This window comes from Perognathus longimembris, chromosome 2, assembly GCF_023159225.1.
Source record: "Perognathus longimembris pacificus isolate PPM17 chromosome 2, ASM2315922v1, whole genome shotgun sequence".
Classification (NCBI taxonomy): domain Eukaryota; kingdom Metazoa; phylum Chordata; class Mammalia; order Rodentia; family Heteromyidae; genus Perognathus; species Perognathus longimembris.
Genome location: NC_063162.1, coordinates 92,134,716 through 92,149,790, shown reverse-complemented (window position 1 = coordinate 92,149,790; position 15,075 = coordinate 92,134,716). Strand labels below are relative to the sequence as shown.

The window sequence follows — 15,075 nt, the reverse complement described above, 5'->3', positions numbered from 1 at the left end:
AGAAAAGTCTCTTCATTGAAGTGACTATTTACTAATATGTTTTCAAGTTTAGGGTAGAAGTTTGAACATTTTTTATTTTGTCAGCATTTTTTTAGATTTAATATTTCTTTAGACTTTGTAAATTGCTAGTGAGTCTCGTTTCCACACAAAAAAGTGTTTCTTTAGTTTTCTAAGGCTGATAGACAAATATGAAATCAATTTGTAAAAACTCACCTTGTCAAATTTGCAAAATATGAAATGATTAGCCACTATTTATTTACTATAAATATCTTTTGTTGCCAAATCCACTGACATTCTGCAGCTGAAACTAAAACACTTTCCAAATAAGCATACCTTCCTTATTTTTTCTCTTTTCATTTTAACACTTATTAATTTAAAATCACTTTATAGGATCTATATTACATTATAATCATATGCCCCTATCTGGAATTTAATTTTCAAAGGTAGATGATATCTGCTCCTCTTCTTACAGACTGACATTATGATTTGTCCATCGTGTTATATAGATCAAGAAGGAAAATTCAACATAGCTCTCAGCTGCTTGGGAAAAAAAATGAAATGTATACTATTTTAGTTACAATTATAGTATGAGAACACAGAAACGAGACTACATTAAATCTATAAAGCATTTTTGGTTGAAATTAAATTGCTGGAACAGACAGAATGGTCTTTAGGTAAAATGTGTTTGCTTATATTTCATAGTGTGAGTTGGATTTTTCTCTGCATATTACAAAAATAATTGAATTCTGAATATGCAAACACCATTCACTGTTCATTTTTAAGGATACATATTTTCTTTATAGCTTTCCATCATTTTTTTTTAAAACATCAAACCAGTAGTGATGTTTTCTGGGTCATTCAGCAGTTAAGATTGTGAATGACTAAACCAAAGCACCTTGTACCAACTGAGTCTCACAAGTTTATTGTTTCTTTAGGATAGAATTATCAAAGGGTTTCTTATACTGGAAGTTCTAAGTTTGATTTAATGTATCCTCTACCTAATAACCTCAGTGTGAAGGAAAAGGACCTCAAATTATTGCCTGCTTCTTTTCTGAGTGAAGGCGCTTTATCCATCATGTTCCAGTGCCCATCCATTTTACCTGTCAGAAGGCTTTCTTTCTCTGGTGAATCTTTTGTTGTTGTTGTTGTTGTTGTTGTTGTTGTTGTTGTTCTGGTCCTGGAACTTGAACTCAGGACCTGAGCACAGTCCCTAGACTTAGGCTAGCACTCTGATACTTGAGTCACTGCTTCACTTCTCCACTTCCAGCATTTTTGAGTAGTTTATTGGAGATAAGAATCTGGCAGAGACTTTTCTGCCTGGGTTCGCTTTGAACCATGGTCCTCTTGAGTAGTTAGGATTATCGGACTCAGCCACAGAGCCTAGCTCCTCTGTTGAATCTTAACGTTATCTTTAGACAGTCTACATTATTGACAATGAAATTTGCAGTCCAAACTATTCTCTTTTCTAAAAAAATTCCCATACATTATAGATGAAAATACAAGCAAGGGTACTTATTCATGGTAGGCTAATCTTAAAATGAATTTATTCATTAGACTCACGTTTGTATCTGTTAGAGATGTTTTCCTAATTAGCAACTTTGGGTGGGGGGTGCTTTTGCCAGCTAAGACATTGGTGCTTACATTTTTTCCATGCTTAGGTCTCTGCTGGCTTGCTCCCAACCACTCCAAAGTGCCAGTGGCTGATCACAGGCTTCTAGTGGTTTTCTTAATTTTCTGAAGGAGAACCATTTGCAAGAGAAGCAAAGAATACAGATAAAAGGACTGTATAATGGTTCACACTGTTATTGATGCAAAAAAATATCATTCCTGTCTTCCATACATCACTTTATTTTTTGTCTTGTATAATTTCAAATTAAATTATTCAATTCATGTAGCACTGATTGATGTGATATGGACAACAGGGTGATATGTCAGAGGACCACAGGGATTGGATGATGAAAATGAAGCAAGCAAGCCACAGCTTGGTCGAATAATGAAGAATCTTCAAGCTAGCACTTACTAAGTTAAAAGAGAGCTCAGGCCAGTGGATTAAATCTTAATGGAGACCCAGCACATATGTCTTAGCCATAATGTCACAGTAACACAAAGGAAGCCTAACATAGCTTGATGGCAGCTTGGCAGGAATTTATTTTCTCAAGTAAAGAAATGATTATAGACAACCATTTTTGTTGGTTTTGTTGTGTGTAAATTTTGTTTGTTCTTTGACTTGATGAGATTGAAACCTATTTTTTTTTGGCCAGTCCTGGGCCTTGGACTCAGGGCCTGAGCACTGTCCCTGGCTTCTTCCCGCTCAAGGCTAGCACTCTGCCACTTGAGCCACAGCGCCGCTTCTGGCCGTTTTCTGTATATGTGGTGCTGGGGAATCGAACCTAGGGCCTCGTGTATCCGAGGCAGGCACTCTTGTCACTAGGCTATATCCCCAGCCCTGAAACCTATTTTTTTAAACATGAAATATAACTTTTAAAATAACTGAACCTAATTTGTCTTTAGATACATACGAGTTTAATATACTTTTTTCTCTTCGAAAAGTTCAGGGACATTCAAATGGAAATTGGAAGGCATTAACTAAGTGCATATTATCTTGAGATATTTAGTTCCATACCAGAGGAAAACATAGGGAAAAGTCAGATAAAGCATAGAAACAAAAGGGGTGTTTTTTATGACCAGTTTTCTTTTCTCCATTTATTTTACCCAGAGGAGTAGGAAAAAAAAAAACAACAAAAGAGATAAGAAGATCATTCCAAACCAGCTACTCAGAAGTCATAGAATCTATATCATTGTTCAGTATTCAAGTGATCTAATAAATATTTTGTAAAACTGCCAAACTTTGTAAGAATTGGAGCCTTGGAGAATTAGGGAAAAGAGGAGTGTGATGCGGAAAGTATCTCAGATCTTGTTTTTGAACAGCTTTCCTCCCCTCTGTCTTTATTCAACTTCTTTTTGTATATTGGGGCTAGAATTTCCCTGGGGCAAAAGATAAGAATTTTTCACTTCTGAATCACAGAGATAAAAGTCAGCTTTCCTTAGCCAATGCAGCTGTCAATTTTGCAATGATGAAATAACAGTAAATAACAGAAGGAGATGGTATTTTTAAAACACTAAATGGGCTCTGTCGTTTCAGAATAATAGACTGATCCACAAATCAAAATTTTGTATTGTATTGATTCATTCAACAAGGTATCCAGCTAATCAAAGCACATTCCTTTGTAGCCAATTGTTCCAATATAGATTTCACCTTATTCTTTCATTAGGTATCTGTGTGCTTCTGTCATATCATTTGGTTTTGGTGATGGTTGTTTTTTTCCATGTGTAGATGTGGAGTCAGGCAGGTTATGTGCTAAGATGTATTCCAGTTTTAATGCTGTATGAAATAAGAATACCCAACTTCCTTTGAGCTATAACACTCTTTGCTCATGAATAGACTCACATTTTAGGATGTCTTGGTAGATCCCTTGCTCTTAGTTTGTAAGGTAGAGTATAAAGTACCCTTCTAACTACTCCTGATTAGCAGCCAGAGAAAACTTTAGTCTTTATTATATTAGATTTCAGGGATTAGCTTCTTTTGGCATGATGTGGCAATGTTTTAAAAGCGGTGAGGCGGTTAGTAGTCCTTCATGCCAATGCCATTTTATTTTTTACCTCCTATTGAGTCATTCATATTTTGGTTGGGGATTTTTGTTGAAAACAAAAAAAGCAAAACCAGCAGCTTTCTGGTAACCACAAGAAATAGATTTGGAGGGGTCATTTGGAATCCTCTTCAGAAATAAGCTATGTCTTTAGGTAGCCTCATTTGCAAAGTGTGTATATGGGTGCTCCTGAGGAAAGGATTGCACTTTTCAGTGCACAGACATACACACACACACACACACACACACACACACACACACACACACGACTGACCCATCATCTGTTAGAAATGCATTTGGAGTTGTTTTTCCAGAAGTGCTCCTGACTCCCCGAGCTCCACCAAGCCACCCACAGACATTTGCTTGCTCTCACATTTGTTTGGGGGAATAATAACATTTTAGAGTGCTTTTGTTGGATTACATATTATGTGGAATTTGCATTGCCTCCTTTGACTAATATTGAATAACTTTGCTTCGCTTAATTCTTAAGTTAAAAACCTTAAGCAACATACTGTGCTGAAATGTTTTAACTCTTTTATTCAAGTGCCAACACAAAGTAATTACCAAACAATTCTGGGACACCAAACCAGGCTACTGTTGGTCCTTCTGGGATTTCTCCACAGTTCTAATGAGAAAAGTAGAGAGCAAGTTTAGCATAAGGTCCTAAGATGCCCCACAGCTTGGAGCCAAAGCATTTCCCTGCAATTCTTAAGTGACATAACAATTCTTTTTTCACATTCACATAAGGAAATTTATTAATTCATGGAGAAACACTTGGAATGCACAGGTTTTTGACATCAAGATTGCAAAGTGTTGAATTCTGCCAGTTCATGGAAATTCAATTAAACATTTGTTTTATAGAGTAGTCTAACTAGATGGCAGCACATAACAGCTTACTGTTTTGTTTTATTTTGCACAAACACTTTTTTAAGAGTGTTTGTGTCTTACAATCTAACCACAAAACAGTAAGAAACTCAAGAAGTCCTGTAAGTTGTTATAAGGATATTGTGGTATGGGGGAGCTTTATGTGCAAATTGTTGAGATGTAAGGGGAAAACCAGGGTACATTCACTACTGCGCTGAGACATTTGTATTTCTCCACAAGTGGATCCGGGCAGAGAAGGATAGCAAAAGTGACTATTCAGCTTATAGTCAAACTTAGGTGATTTAGAACTTCAAAATTTCTGTTGCCAAGGAACTAATACAGAAAAAAATCCAACCAAAAGACATAAGAGACTGCTCCTCTGAGTTCGTTTGGAAATTACTGAAGATAAACAGCAACACTAAGGCTTTTTCAAATAGCCTTTTAAAAATTATAATGTTCAAAGAAGATAAAATATTTATGGAAAGGAACTTTCTTGTATACATGATTATGATATTGAAAGTCCTAACACATTAAAATAATCCATTAAGTATTTGTCATATCTTAAAATATGTATAAGACAAGGAATTCAGTTGCATAAAACTGTGAACATTGAGTAGCTCAATTAAGGGATTTTTTCCCCCGTGATGAACATAATAACTTAAAATCAAGAAATATGGATGCTAAAGACTCAAACCTGTATTCCTAGCTACTGAGGAGACTGACATCTGAGCATCATGGTTCTTAGCGAGCCCAGACAAGAAAATCTGTTAAGACTCTGATCTCCAATTAACCACCAAAAAGCCAGAAGTAGAGCTTTGGTTTAAGTGGTAGAGCACTAGTCTTGAGCAATAAAAAGCTCAGGGTCAGCACCTAGGCCCTGAGTACAAGCTCCAGGATTGGCATACACACACACACATACACACACACACACACACACACACACGCACATGCACACACACACATCAATTTAAAGAGAAGTCTTAAAAATATATAGTATATATTATGTGTAGTATATATTGCATATGATATATGTATACATATTATATTCTCTATATAATTTGTTATATGTGATGTATATATCGTATTTGTATATATTTTTTCATTACTTCTCCAGAATATTGCTGTTTTTTTTAGATGTTTTAGAAGCTATTCTATTGAGATGGTTTAAAGTAAATAGTAATGAGTGAGCAAGCAATATTAATTCAGACAAGTGGTAGGTAATGTTTTGAAGACAAGAAAGAACTCCCCATGTTATTTTAATTATACTATAGTTTAAAATGGTAGTCACAACAGTGGAAATCTTGAATTCTATTGCATGTGGTTCCTGACCTAGATTGGCTATTAAGGTTTGTTGGATGGCTCTAACCATCTGGTGCTCAGTCTTAAGTCTAAACAAGGTTAATTAGAATCTCTGGACCCAGAAAGCATACAAAGACAGAATTGATATTAAGGGCTACTTTAATAAAAACTAGAATGGTTAACATAGACTCAACAAGGTAGAGGGAAACAGGCAACTGGATCAAATATTTGGAAATGGAAGAGTAACAGAAGTGAGCGTTTACCTGAAAGATGAAGGTGGTATTAATTCAGAAGGGCAGGCTGGGGATATAGCACAGTGAGAGAGCTCTTGCTTCCTACAAGCTGAGTTTAATCTCCAGAACTGCAAAACAAACAAACAATACAGGAGTGCCTTACCCAAAAGCATTTAAGAATTTGGGAAAGTAGCTGACTGCTTTAAACTTTGCTACTCAGGAGGTGGAGAGCTAAGGATCACTGTTTAAAAGCCAGCCTGGCCTAGAAAGTCTGTGAGACTCTTATTTCTAAGAAACTGCTCAGAAAAAGCCAGAAGTGGCACTTTTGGCTCAAGTGGTAGAGCGCTACCCTTAATAAAAAAGAAGTTGGGGGACAGCACAGAGGCCTTGAGTCTAAGCCCCAGGACAAACAAAAAGAAAAAAAAAAGTATTTATGTTTTAGATATCATAAGATAGGAATATAAGCTGTGAGAAAAAATATCCAATTGTGATCACTTTTACAAGATACGTGCTTCAAGATAGAGCTGGCTACTTTTGAAATTTCTCCTGCTTTAAACATAGGAATATATCACTGCAATTACATATGTCTAAGGAAAATTTATGAATCAAAGTAAAGTGTATTCTGAGTTTTCATTGGTTTTATTTTATGCCATAGAATCCTATCATTTAATGCTAAAAGCAAACTTCAAAATAATTTGTTGAACTAAAGGTCTATAGTCATACCTTCTATTTAGCTTTAGGCATGTTAAATCTGGGTAAGAATTGGGACTGGAATGCAAGACTTCGAATGCATAATGCCTTTTCTTTCCAAGTGACCAACAGAAACAATCAAAATCACTTCATTGCCTCTTTCCTTCTATTTCACTTTATGAGGACAATTTTGAGAAGAGGTTATTATACAATGATGGGTAGAAGTATAAGGAAACCAATTCATGAAGATATCAGAATAAAGAAAGGGCAGAAAGTTAAGAGACCAACCGACTTTATTCAGGAATGAAGGAAGAGTGTCCATGTCTCTTTCAGCATGGATGAAGGGAAATGGTGCACCCCCTTACAACTCTTTAAATATTAGGCATAAAGAGTCAAGTTCACTATGAGGCAGAGGGAAGCAAGATGAGACAGAGGCGGGGTTGGTGAGCAATGTTGTTTTGACTGAAGACTTTCAAGTTTCAACAGCATCTGTGTTTATCAGGGGCATCAGCATTGGATATGGCCTTAGTCTCAGGCTCTCTTCCTGTTGCATTTGTTCAAGGGAAAGAGAAAGGCAGATGGTTCAGTGGGGTCTGCAGAGAGGACAGTTTGAAGATTTAGCTGTCAGGGAGAAGGTGAGTGCTTTAGGTTAAGTCATTCTCCATCAATAGGAAAAATTATGCAGATGGGAAGAATAGTCAAAAAGCATCTTTCATGTAGTATTCAATGAAACCATTGCAGCATATTGGGTATGGGAAATTATATTGTTGTACAGGATCTGTTTAGGAGTGGGAAAATTGGTGTATCAGGAACAATCAATAGGCCATGATTTGACTCACTAAATATTAAGTGTGATATTTATAACACCAGGTAATATCAACACCAATATGTCATTTATAGTCATTTAAAAAAAACTAAGTATTTGTAGTTATGTGATTTGTAGAGGAAAAAAAATTGAAAATGCATTCTGTATGTGTAGGGACAGTGGATAAAATGCTTCAGAAAATGACATATTTCAGTAGAAATTCTTGCTGAATATGTCAGTACTTTGAAAATGATTAAAGAAAATGGAGCCTCCCAGTGGAGTCAGGTACTTTGAGTTGACAAATTTAAGTTGGACATTTTCTCTTAGTTTGGAACCGCCACAAAATGAGCCCTTTCATGTCCTCAGTAATACCAAACCAACGCAATCCATCTGTTCTGCTAAATTATTTCTAGTTCCCTAACCAAAGGCACTGCTTTTTCATGCATTTTATCATGATTTTATGCCCTTTATTATATTTTACAAAAGGTTCTGATTCCTCCAGGGCCAATGAGAACTGATTAGGACACTGGCCTCAATCCAGGCTTTGAACACAGGAGGGGAAGGAATAGAACTCTTTCCTTTTTTCCCTGCTCCTTGGCAGAAAAAAAAATGAATGTATACCGTGTGTGTGCTCTGTGTGTGGGTGGGTGTGGGTAGGCTGTGTTTTATCCTGTCACAGTATGACTTTGTAGATCATGTTCAGAACATTCCTTCTGTAATCAGGTTGTATTAACGGCTTTATTTCAGAGAGACTATTTCTTCAGGAAAGATTCGTGGTGTGTTGTGAGACTCAATGATATGGTAATTTTTAATGATGATTCAAACTTTTATCCTGAATAGAAACTGTTCAAGGGTCTGGACTGACTGCAAACATATTTCTAAGCAGAGTGAGCACTGTTTGAGCATTAGCTCCTTTCTATTCCCAGGAAAGACATTGAACCCAAGTCACAGGGAAGAACACAGTCCTCGCTCATGAAGCCTTATTAAGAAGATATAAGCAGAGCTATAAGATTGTGTTCTGAGACCATACTAGTAAACTATTTAAGATCTTTGTTTGTATCTCAAGCAAGATGAACTTTTTCCTTTTAAAGTATTGAGTGTTCCAGTATGCTCAGAATTCTCAAAAATCTTTTTGGTCAGCACATCATAGATAACTCCACATAGACATCTGGCAGACTAAGTATCTCTGAGAACGGAAACCAGTGGATCCCTAAATTAAGATTAGCAGAGCACTTTACTCTATTTTGTGACTCATTATGCTTCTGACCTTTGACTGTAGAGAGCATCTTGAGAAAGAAATGAAGGAATTAGGAGTACACAGGAAGTAGAAAATAGAAGGGATGAAATGGGAATATCTATATTTGAGCACAAGCAAATGAATGACTAGATGAAAAATGGAACTTTTAGAGATCTCCATATTAGAGGAAAGTTGAACATGACACATTGAAGGCATATAATGAAAAAGTAGCAGAGTGGAACCTCTAAAGAATAACCTGTGTGCTATGAAAGAAAGAATGGAAGGAAGGAAGGAAGGAAGGAAGGAAGGAAGGAAGGAAGGAAGGAAAGATGGAAGGAAGGAAGGGAAAGAGGAAGGGAGGGATGGAGTGAGGGAGGGAGGGAGGAAGGAAAGAAAGTAGGGAGGGAGGAAAAATAGGAAGAGAGAAAGAAAAAGAAGGAAAGCAGAAAGTAAGGAAGAAATAAAAGAAAAAAGGAAAGAAGGAAGGAAGGAAAAAATAAGAAAGAAATGGAAGGAATGGAGTTAAAATGTCAGTATTCTTAGCTGAATCATCCAGAGAGTTCCCTCAGTAATGACTGTGAAATACAGGCCTCAAAATATGTTTTCTTCTAATCCTTTCTATAGGAGGGAGTGTTGTACTTATTGGGCAGAGTTTCATTACTCTCTTTTTGTGGAAATATACACTATCTTGGTGGAGCTTGTTCTTTTATCAGCAGCAGAAACAAAAGGAGTACTTGCTTGACATGATGGGGCAAACCTGTAATCCCATCTACTGGGGAGCCAGCAGGATCATAGTGTGAGTATGCCTCAGGCAAAAAAAGTTAGTGAGAATTCAACTTATTAAAAAAGTTGGGTCTGGCATCCAATGTATTTAAGTAGGGGGATGACAGTCTAGGCCACCTTGAGCACAATATGAAACACTATTTGAAAAATAACTAAAGCAAAAATGAGCTAGAGTGTCATTTAGGTGGTAGAGAGTCTGCTCAGTAATAGGAGGTTCTGAGTTCAAACCCCAGTACTGCCAAAAAAAAAAAAATACTTCTTTCTGGGATATGGTGATATTTACCTGTAATCACAAAACTCAAGCAGGAAAAACCACTTGTTGAATGGTAACTCCTTTGTACAAGTACACATACATGTTTACACACATATGCATGTATCTATATATGTATGTATATATATATATACACATATGTGTGTGTGTGAAAGATAAGAATGCAGATTGAATTTAAGGCCAATTTGGGTTATATAGTGAGATTCTGATTCAAAAAATGTATAAGCCAGGAACAGGTATGGTTGTAATCCCAGCTATTCAGGAGGCTGAGATGTGAGGATTGAGGTTAGTAGTTAGCCCAGGCAAGAAAATTGGTGAGACTCTTAGCTCCAATTAACTACTAGAAAGCTGGAAGTGGCGCTGTGGCTCAATGTGTTAGGAGTACTAAGCACAAAAGCTCAGGGACAGCACCCAGGCCCTGAGTTCAAGCCTCAGGACCAATACAATACAAAACAAAACAAGTTAGAAAAAAGAATACTTTTCCATATCACATGTAACTGTTATTCAATAAGTATTTATTATAATACTCTAATGAACTAATATAATACATTTTGTGAGAGTCAAGAATTGGTAAAAAGAGAAGAAAGAGAAAAGAAAGTAAAAATGTAAGGGCAGTGGTACATTTGAATGGTGAGGAGAAATCTCGAGGTCTGCAGAATAAGCAGGGCTGCAAAGCTGGGCCAGATGCTCATGGCCAGACAGTGATGTTCCACTCCAGGATGAGTGGGCTCAGCAGGTGTCCTCTCAGGATTCACTAGCACTTGAGCTACTGTCTATTACAGTAAATCTTGTTACCAGATCATTGTTCAAACGTGTGATTGATCATTCAGCTGGAAGGCTATGGCATTGTGGGAGAACATGAGAAACACTGGAGACAAATGTGAAAGTACATAATGTGTAAATTTGTACAAATAGTGAAGGAAGCATAAATATTTATTACTACCGATTAAAAAATTCAATTTAGATCTGGAAAAAACATCTTTCTACCAAAAGGGAGTGGGAAATTCAAGGAAAGATTATGATGTAGTCAAAACAAGGCTCTGATGATTAACTACAGAATTGTCATTGTTTAAGATGATCAGTGTTTCATACCATCAACATATGTGAGAGTAGTGGGGGAGGATGTCACAGACCCATAGAAATGAGAGCTAAAAATCCCTTTATTTTGTGGTGTTCATTATTATACGCTTAGGGCTGGTAGTCACAGTCTGCTTTCTAGTGCTCTGTTCTTTCCAACTTCAGATGACTCAAACATGGAGTTCCCATTATTATCTTGGGGGATTTTCCAGACACTGAAATCTTACATTTAAAATTTCCCTGCCATGGTGACTTTCGACTTTCTCCTATTCATTTTATTTATTTTTTATTACCATTCTAGTTCTTTGGTTGTTCTGGTCTTTATAAAATTTTCCCAATTTCATGTTTATATGTAAAACATCTGGTACAATATTTGTTTGTTGATCAGAATAACAACTGATCAGAAAGCCATCCTTACATTTAGTTTGGTCCTCAGCATGAGAATTCTCATCTTATCTACTTGAGTATAATTTCTTTAAAACATATTTTTTCTGGAAATTTAAGTCAGATTACACAATACTAAATAATCATGTCAAAAATAGGACACTGTATACAATAGCAAAGAAAATTTCACAAGTATTGGTTAATTTGGCACAAATTGGCAATCTTAATAAAATTCTGCTTTATGTTACTCCTCTGTTTGCCCTTTAGATGTCCTCTATTCCTCTCTCACTGTGACCTGACCATATATTTTAATGACAAGCACAACTCTGCCTCCTGTCCAGTAAGCCCTGAGTGTCTGCGTAGAGAAGTTTTCCCAACTGCTCCCTTAGTGAACCACAGAACATTCAACAATAGCCCCATCACCTTGGAGGTGGAAGGCTGAATCTGAGATGGTCCTGGTCCTGGGACAGGGGTGTTTTCAAGTCAACTGGTGTATCGGTGGTCTCAGCCATAGGAGAATATCATTACCTGCACATAATTCTCTGAATTTGACTACAGTTCTCTACTTTAAATATCACTTTTCTGACTTGTGGTGATATGTTCTTTGAGGGAAATTAGTAGTTTTTGGGGAATACAGCAATTTCCAAATGTTGCACAATGTGTAGTGGACTCACAGATGCACAGAGAAATGTGGCTAGGAAAAAAATACATCCCATGTTGACTAATTGAGTTTTAATTACCACACAGCTCTGTCTAGGAGGAAGGACCATTCTTTGTTAGATGGAGTGGAATTCTGCCTCCCTTAAGTGTTAACAAAAGAAAGAAAAGAAAAATGTCAGAGTCTAGAACATCTCTAATTGCCTCTAATTGTCGCACAGTGATTTTTGTCTCTGCTTAGTTTCCAATCTGTCACAGACTAACACTTGTATTAAAATACATTTAAAACTAAATATTACAAAGTGAAATTAAAGTCGAAGGCACATATGATTTCATTAGATTCCACAAACTTTTGTAAAATATCTGTCAAATAGCCATGAAAGTTTCTAAATATTTACTCCAAATTTATGTGCTGACCTTACCCCCATTGGATTGATAAACAGATCCCCAACTGTTATGGATCCCAGGGGACCTGCTTTGGGAAACATCAGTTCAGAGTAATGCCACAATGAGAAATACACACATGAAGGGATTTGCCTGGCTGTGATAATCCAGTACATTTACTACAATAGTATTTTTGTGTTAATGAAAAATAAATGATTTTTATAACCTCTTCAGGTAAGTGTAAACTAAGACCATAACAGATTTACTTACCAGAAAAACTGTAGCCAGCTTTGGAACTGTGAGATTTCCAAGAGTCAAGTAATACTTTCTTTGTTATAAATTTGCTTTTTATGCCAAAAAGAATATGCATTATGTGAAATTGCCTGTTTAGGCATCAGCAATCCCATTGGATGTGAACATTGCACACACTCGTTTTTCATGTATTATTATGGTACTTTACCAAGCAAATCAGTGTCACATTCCTGCATGATGAAACTCAGCCCATTATTAATCATCTTAAATGGGACTTGAGGTCTCATTTTCTTCTAAATATTGTCAGTGGAGGACCATAGGTTTCTGTTGTTTTCTTTCAGCGAATTCAAGGTCGAAAAGCCAGCCTGGAGGAAATACAGCTTATTCATTCTGAACATCACTCACTGTTATACGGCACCAGCCCCCTGGATGGACAGAAGCTGGACCCCAGGATACTTCTAGGTCTGTATGGGCCTCCCTTCTACTGAGAGCAGCACATTCCAGAACTATCATCAGTCAGTGCTAGTGTCAATTCAAAATACTTGGAAAGCAGTGTGACAAAGAAATCAGTTTTTTTCCAACAGCATGCCTCTGTGGAATGAATTAAGTATCACAGAAATCAATGCAGATTAAGAAATTTCTGTACTAGAAAAAGGCAATTTATGTCTTTTCTAGGAAGTTTACTTTAAAATTATCTACCATTTGAAAGGCAGATTTTAATAGTGTGTTTTGGTTAGTAGGGATGGTATGCATTGTCCAATTTGCTTATATGCTTAAACTGAAAGAAGATCTTTTCATACAAATATGTAAATGAATCTTTAGTTTTCCCATTTGTGTGTGTGATTCAGTTTTTTTCTATGATCTTAACACACAAAGATGACAGTATAATTTATTTTAAATGAAAACTTATCATTGTGCACGCCTAGAACACTACCTTTTAACAACTCAGTACTATCTATTTAAAATATGTCTCACTAAGGGGAATTAAATAACACAGTAAATGGTACCAGTAGACAATAAATAAAACAGAATTTATTTTTTTCACAACTTTGTCATCAAACTTCAAATAAAATTTAAGTTGCAAGGTTTTATATAAACTTCATATACATCTGTTGAAGCAACAGATTAAAAAAACATTAGCAGCAAAATAGTTGAAACAATTATATTTTGTAATAGCCTTTTATAATTGAACAACAGTATAGTACATGGAAATATGTGTGAAATAGTTATATTTTAAGTGTCTTAAGGAACAAGGGCATGGTAAGACTATTTCTTATCCTTTTATTTCAAACAAACCTTATTGAGTCAGTTCAAATTGAACTTTTTCACTAATGTGGTATTATTTTATGAATTATTTATGTTAACTGAGCCTAAAAATTTGAGAGAAGTTATATGACATATAATTGATAAGCAAGATAAAAATAATTATAAGGAAAAGTTAGCAACTATATATGAAAACATGAGCTGCCTTTTACAAGTTAGTGACTAGTACCCTCAAATCCATGTAGTAAATGCCTGTGAATGAAATTGTGTTCTTTTTAAATTTTTTTTCTTTTGGCCAGTCCTGGGCCTTGAACTCAGGGCCTGAGCACTGTCCCTGGCTTCTTTTTGCTCAAGGCTAGTACTCTGCCACTTGATCCACAGTGCCACTTCTAGCTGTTTTCTATATATGTGGTACTGGGGAATCGAACCCAGGGCTTCATGTATTTGAGGCAAGCTCTCTTGCCACTAGGCCATATTCCCAGCCCCTGAAATTGTGTTTTTGAAAGTTTGTGTGGTCAGGTTAGGTGTGGTAGCTGAGGGAAAGTAGGCAGAAAGGAAACATAAAGATGACTTTAGCTTTGTAGAGAAAATATGGGTAAAATATGATGATAAAAGAATATAGTAGAATTAAAGTTATATACTAACACATTCAGCCTGAATACCTATTCTCTAAACATTTGGTTTTTAGTTCTGTTTTTATTTTGTTGTTGTCTTTATTGTTTTTATAAATCTTTTTAAGACAAGGTCTCACTATGTAACTCACGCTCATGATCCTCCTACCTCGGCCTCCCAAGTATTGGGATTGCATGCCTGTGCAACTATGCCTGGCTCTTGATTTTTTGAGGAAAACAATATCTATGCATGCAGTTACTTTATACAAAATACCTCTTATTCACTATGGATACTATACAATAATAATTTTAACATCAATTAATACTTCTACCCAACTAACTACAAAAATGAAGTAAGCCAGACATTTTAATTTGCATGGGTTTATTTTTTTAAAAAGTCAAAATACTCAAGATACAAGGAAGTATACTGGGATGTATCCATGTGAGTAATTTTTAATTTAGTTGAGAGAAAAGAAGCCAGGCACCAGTGACTCACACTTGCAAATCCCAGCTATTCAAGGAAGCAGAGATCTGAATGAATGTTGGTTCAAAACCAGCCCCTTGCATGATATTCATGATGTTCTTATCTACAGTTAACCAAACAACCAGAGTGGAGCT

The 15,075-nt window shown here is 36.1% G+C and overlaps 1 protein-coding gene across 1 annotated transcript in view; it reads left to right on the top strand.

Moving 5' to 3' along the window:
- Hdac9 (histone deacetylase 9) overlaps positions 1 to 15,075 on the top strand; it is an 805,515-nt gene that overhangs the window by 556,821 nt on the left and 233,619 nt on the right. The window contains exon 15 of the mRNA XM_048339733.1: positions 12,925 to 13,045. Within this exon, the coding sequence (XP_048195690.1) occupies positions 12,925 to 13,045 (121 nt within the window). The remainder of the gene's footprint in view (positions 1 to 12,924; positions 13,046 to 15,075) is intronic.